This window comes from Chenopodium album, chromosome 7 (assembly GCF_948465745.1).
Source record: "Chenopodium album chromosome 7, dcCheAlbu1.1, whole genome shotgun sequence".
Lineage (NCBI taxonomy): Eukaryota > Viridiplantae > Streptophyta > Magnoliopsida > Caryophyllales > Amaranthaceae > Chenopodium > Chenopodium album.
Window position 1 is genome coordinate 65,604,459 of NC_137840.1, and position 5,664 is coordinate 65,610,122.

Sequence of the window (5,664 nt, forward strand, 5' to 3'; positions counted from 1 at the left end):
CACCCCTAAAAATAAAGCCTTAGCTTCCGCGATCTCCGGCGTCCATCGATCCTCAACCATCCACGAAGCAGCAAGCAAGGCATCCCCCTGTTCATTACGCACCACTGCACCCGCACAGCTCCCCATCCCCTCATAAACCCCACCATCAACATTAAGTTTCACCCATCCTACATCCGGAGCCATCCACCGCCCCCTTTTCCTTCCACTCACGCAAGCCTTACTCACTTCCTGTTAGGAAAGATAGACTAGTATCTTTTATCATATCTTTGTGATTTACTTTGATATATTTTCCTAGATATATTTCCTATCTTATCTTAGGAAATAATACTTAGTTTCCTAGGTTTGATAGAATTAGGAAAAGATATTCCTTGTGCCTTAAGGAGTACAGCTTGTATAAATATACATTGTGGTGGAATAATAAAGGGCAAGCAATTGAGTTATCATATTATCATGGTATCGGAGCCTTTACTGCTTTCATAAATTTTTCTTTTCCACCATGCCTGGCGATGACAGCCCACCGCCACCACCTCCACCACCTAAAATCGAATCAAACTCCCCTTTCTACCTTGGACCTCAAGACCGTCCTGGTGATTTCATAACCTCGCAACGCCTAAAATTAAATAACTTTAATGATTGGTCTCATGCGATCTTCATAGCATTGTCATCTAGGAGGAAATTCAGATTCCTTGATGGCACTATTACTAGCTATTCTTCCCCTTGCACGAAGGATGATTGGGTGACAATACACTGTATGCTTGTGTCATGGCTTATGAACACAATCGAACCGGAGGTACGATCTATGCTATCAAACTATGACAATGCAAAGAAGCTCTGGGATGATTTACATGAACGGTTTGGACTTGTTAATGGCCCACACATACAACAAATCAAGTCTGAACTTAGTCGCTGCGAGCAAACAAAATCCATGCCTGTCGCGGTGTACTTTAGTAAACTCTCGGTGCTTTGGGATGAGATTGATAAACACGAGCCATTGATTGGATGCAAGTGTGGTAAGTGCACTTGTGATGTTGGGAAACAACACGCAAATAGACGAGAAGGGGATCGTCTTCAACAATTTCTCCTTGGGCTATACTCGGATTATTATGCGGCTCTTCGTTCTACGCTCTTGTCTCAAGACCCTCTCCCAACCTTGAATAGAGCTTTCCAAACAATAGCACAAGAAGAACGTGTACGGGGAATTGCAGCTATAAAAGAAGACCCACCCGAGGTAGCGGGGTTTGCTGTTAGGATGGAGACTAACCCCAAACCGCGCCTCTCACGTGCCGAAAGAGCTGCGTTGGTTTGCACATACTGTAACAAAAAGGGCCATGATGCAACTACATGCTTTGATAAACACAGTGTTCCTCTATGGTACATCGAAAAGTACGGCTCAAAGGAGGAAAATAAGGGGGCTGGCCGTGGGAAAAATGCCCCTGTCAAAGCCAATGCCACCCCCGCAAATCAGCCACCTCCTTCGACTTCTGCTGCCGCAACCACTGCTCACCAATTTCCGCACCTTACTGCCGACCAATGGCAAGCCGTAATGGCTGTGATGGGCAATGCTATGCCTCCTTCACACCGTATCAATGGTAAGTGGATAATAGACACCGGTTGCTCGCATCATGTAACCGGCGATCTATCACACTTATTAGAATTGCGTGATGTTCCTTCTTGCAATGTAGGACTCCCGGATGGCCAAAACGTAGTCGCCATGAAAGAAGGGGTCGTTAAATTAACGGACAAAATTACTCTTTACAATGTTATTTTTGTTCCAAAATTAAATTGTAACTTAATTTCGGTTTCGCAATTGTGTTCAACAAATAATTGTGAAGTCATAACTAACTCTACAATATGTACTATACAGGACCAACGCACGAGGGAAGTGATTGGCACGGGTGATCTCAAGGATGGACTATACTACCTCCGGGAAGAAGCTTCTCTTGCAACAATATTGATTGAAGACACCTTGAGACTTTGGCATAGAAGATTGGGTCATCCCTCCGAGAAAGTTGTAAAACTACTCCCTTTTCTTAGTAATTCTAGTGGTCATTTAAATAAAGATTGTGAAGTGTGTCATCGTTCTAAGCACACTAGAGACAAATTTCCTTTAAGTGAAAATAAAGCTTCCCGTATTTTTGAGATCGTGCATTGTGATTTGTGGGGTCCCTATGATAAACCATCATCTTGTGGTGCTCATTATTTTTTTACCTTAGTTGATGATTACTCCCGTGCAGTTTGGATATATTTATTGCTTGATAAAACGGAAGTGTTTAAAATATTTATGTCCTTTATTGCCATGATTGATAGGCAATTTTCTCAGAAAATAAAAATTGTACGGAGTGATAATGGCACTGAATTTTTTTGTTTGAAGAATTATTTTCTTGCCCAAGGAATTTTGTTTCAAACCTCTTGTGTAGGGACCCCTCAACAAAATGGTAGGGTTGAGAGAAAACACCAACACATTCTTAATGTTGCTCGTGCCCTTCGATTTCAAGGGGGTTACCAATTTATTTTTGGGGGGACTGTGCTCTAGAGGCAGCCCATATAATTAATCGTACCCCATCTGTTCTTTTAGGCAACAAAACTCCCTATGAAATGTTGTTTGGCTCTCCCCCTTTATTTAGTGAATTACGTGTGTTTGGTTCTTTGTGTTTTGCTCATAACCAAAAGGCCAAAGGTGATAAGTTTGCAAGTCGTAGCAGAAAATGTGTCTTTGTTGGCTATCCCTTTGGGAAGAAGGGGTGGTATTTGTTTGACTTAGACAAAAAGGTTTTTTTGTGTCTCGAGATGTCCGTTTTTTTGAGGATATATATCCATATTTAGATGTCGAAACCACCAACATCGACATTGATACTGATGATATACATGCCACAATCAATTTGGGGGACAATATGGATAATTATCCTATTTTTGAGGACAATGATGATGGGAAGCAGCCTGGGTTTATCGAATGTCCACCCCCGACACCTGCTGCCCCTAATCCCACAGCCACGGCAGCAGCTCGGGAAGGAAAGGAGGAGGGGGCTACGGCACCTACTTTGTTAGGGCGTGGTCACCGTACAAAAATACCCTCTAGCAAATACAAAGATGACTATGTCACTCATACCCACGTTGCTCGTAATAGTCCATCCGGAGCATCACTCAATCCAATTACTCCACCTTCCTCAGGTATGCCGTATCCTATAGCACATTATGTTAGTTGTGATAAATTTTCTGCGAAACATCGAAATTTTGTTGCAGCTATAACAGGAGGCAAAGAACCACGATCATTCAAAGAGGCAATGCAAGATGATGGGTGGAAATTGGCCATGAAAGAAGAAATGCGTGCTCTAGAAAATAATGACACGTGGACCATGGAGAAACTCCCTCCTGGTAAAAAGGCCCTTGGAAGTCAGTGGTTGTACAAAATAAAATACAATTCTGATGGAAGTATTGAACGATTGAAGGCACGATTGGTCGTCTTTGGTAATCATCAAACCAAAGGCATTGATTACGATGAGACTTTTTATCCAGTTGTCAAGATGACAACAGTTCGTGCTTTTCTTGCCATTGTCGCCTCTAAAAATTGGGAGCTTCATCAAATGGATGTCCATAACGCGTTTCTTCATGGTGACTTAAATGAGGAAGTGTACATGAAACTTCCCCCAGGCTTCACTACTAATGAACCAGATCTTGTTTGTCGTCTTCGAAAATCTTTATATGGCCTCAAACAAGCTCCTAGGTGTTGGTTTGCCAAGCTTACAACGGCATTGAAGGACTATGGCTTTGTTCAATCCTACCCGGATTACTCACTCTTTACTTTTACAAAGGGGTCGGTTCAACTTAATGTTCTTGTTTATGTGGACGATCTAATTGTTGCAGGAAACAATTCAGCGGCTTTGAAATTGTTCAAAAATTATTTGAGCACTTGTTTTCATATGAAGGATTTGGGTGTTCTAAAATACTTTCTTGGAATTGAAGTTGCAAGAAGTAGTACAGGTTTATTCTTATCTCAACGCAAATATGCGTTAGATATAATCTCAGAAGCGGGTCTCTTGGGATCGAAACCGGCCTTGACTCCGATGGAACAAAACCACCGATTGGCACGCAGTGATAGTCCCCTACTGGCAGACCCGGAACCATACCGTAGGCTGGTTGGACGGTTGGTGTATTTGGCCGTCACTCGGCCTGACCTTACTTACTCCGTGCATGTACTATCACAATTTTTGAAAGCACCGCAGCAAACTCATTAGGAGGCTGCAACCCGAGTGGTACGATACTTGAAGAGCACTCCGGGTCAGGGCATATTACTACGGTCTGACAACGATCTAACTCTCAATGGTTGGTGCGACTCCGATTGGGCAGCTTGCCCCATTACACGTCGGTCATTATCTGGGTGGTTGGTTTTTTTGGGACACTCACCGATAGCTTGGAAGTCTAAGAAGCAACCCACGGTAGCAACTTCTTCCGGGGAAGCTGAGTATCGTTCAATGTCGGCTCTAACGATGGAAATAAAGTGGTTAAAGGGCCTACTCTTGAGTTTGGGCGTGCAACATCCTCAAGCTATCCCGATTTTCTGTGATAGTCAAGCAGCGATACACATAGCTCAAAATCCGCTGTTTCACGAGCGTACAAAACATATCGAGGTTGATTGTCACTTTGTACGGGATGCCATTCAAGAAGGTCTAATTATTCCACATCATGTTCGCACAAATGAGCAATTAGCTGACATTTTTACGAAGGCCTTAGGAAAGCCACAATTTGATTACCTCCTTAGCAAGTTGGGCATCTTTGATCCGAGTGCTCCAACTTGAGGGGGGGTGTTAGGAAAGATAGACTAGTATCTTTTATCATATCTTTGTGATTTACTTTGATATATTTTCCTAGATATATTTCCTATCTTATCTTAGGAAATAATACTTAGTTTCCTAGGTTTGATAGAATTAGGAAAAGATATTCCTTGTGCCTCAAGGAGTACAGCTTGTATAAATATACATTGTGGTGGAATAATAAAGGGCAAGCAATTGAGTTATCATATTATCACTTCCTCCCCTTTAAGCTCACTCATAAGCTTGTAGACATACTCAAGAGATCTCTTTGGGTCGCATTCTTCGCCATCAAAAATCCACTTATTCCTAGCATTCCAAATCGCCCAGCATATTGTGATTAATAAACCGTGCTCAGCCTTAGATATCCTCTCCAAACTGTTCGCCACCAAGTCCCCAAAATTGCAAAAATTCCCCTGAACCTCACCTCCCAACTCACTTGTATCCCATAACATGCGAGCAATGATGCAGTCCCGCAGACCATGGAGTTCAGTCTCCTTCTCGACTTGACAAAGAGAGCATAAATCATCCCTTCCCGGAAGCCTTTTACTCAAGCCAGCCAATGTAGGAAGCGCACCTCTACAAGCCCTCCAAACAAACAATTTCACACGCGGTAAGGTATTAGCGTGCCAAATTTTATTCCAGAAATTTGGGGAACAAGAATTAGAGGCAATGTTACCCGCATCATACTCCCCAAAGATGGCTCTATACGCTGATCGCACAGTATACTCCCCATTCTTTTCTAAATCCCAACACAAAGAGTCCACAGGAAGTCGACAGCTAAGTGCAATTCCAAGAATTCGATCCCGTTCAAAAGGCAGAAAAAGCTCATTAATTTTTTCAATATTCCAGGAAGCAG

The 5,664-nt window shown here is 42.7% G+C and overlaps 1 protein-coding gene across 1 annotated transcript; it reads left to right on the forward strand.

Moving 5' to 3' along the window:
- The first annotated feature begins 496 nt into the window (after positions 1-496).
- LOC145640494 (uncharacterized) lies at positions 497-4,793 on the forward strand. Its single transcript, XM_081691766.1, has 3 exons — positions 497-1,589; positions 2,824-4,133; positions 4,233-4,793. Exons 1-3 carry the CDS (start codon positions 497-499, stop codon positions 4,791-4,793), a joined length of 2,964 nt encoding a protein of 987 aa, XP_081547892.1.
- The last annotated feature ends 871 nt before the right edge of the window (positions 4,794-5,664 follow it).

Bases quoted from the DNA above. Each gene is read 5' to 3' on its own strand.
- LOC145640494 (XM_081691766.1), top strand. From the start codon at position 497: ATGCCTGGCGATGACAGCCCACCGCCACCACCTCCACCACCTAAAATC. The intron at 1,590-2,823 runs GTAAGTGGATAA...ATCCATATTTAG, and splicing joins TCCTTCACACCGTATCAATG to ATGTCGAAACCACCAACATC. The intron at 4,134-4,232 runs GTTGGACGGTTG...CAAACTCATTAG, and splicing joins CGGAACCATACCGTAGGCTG to GAGGCTGCAACCCGAGTGGT.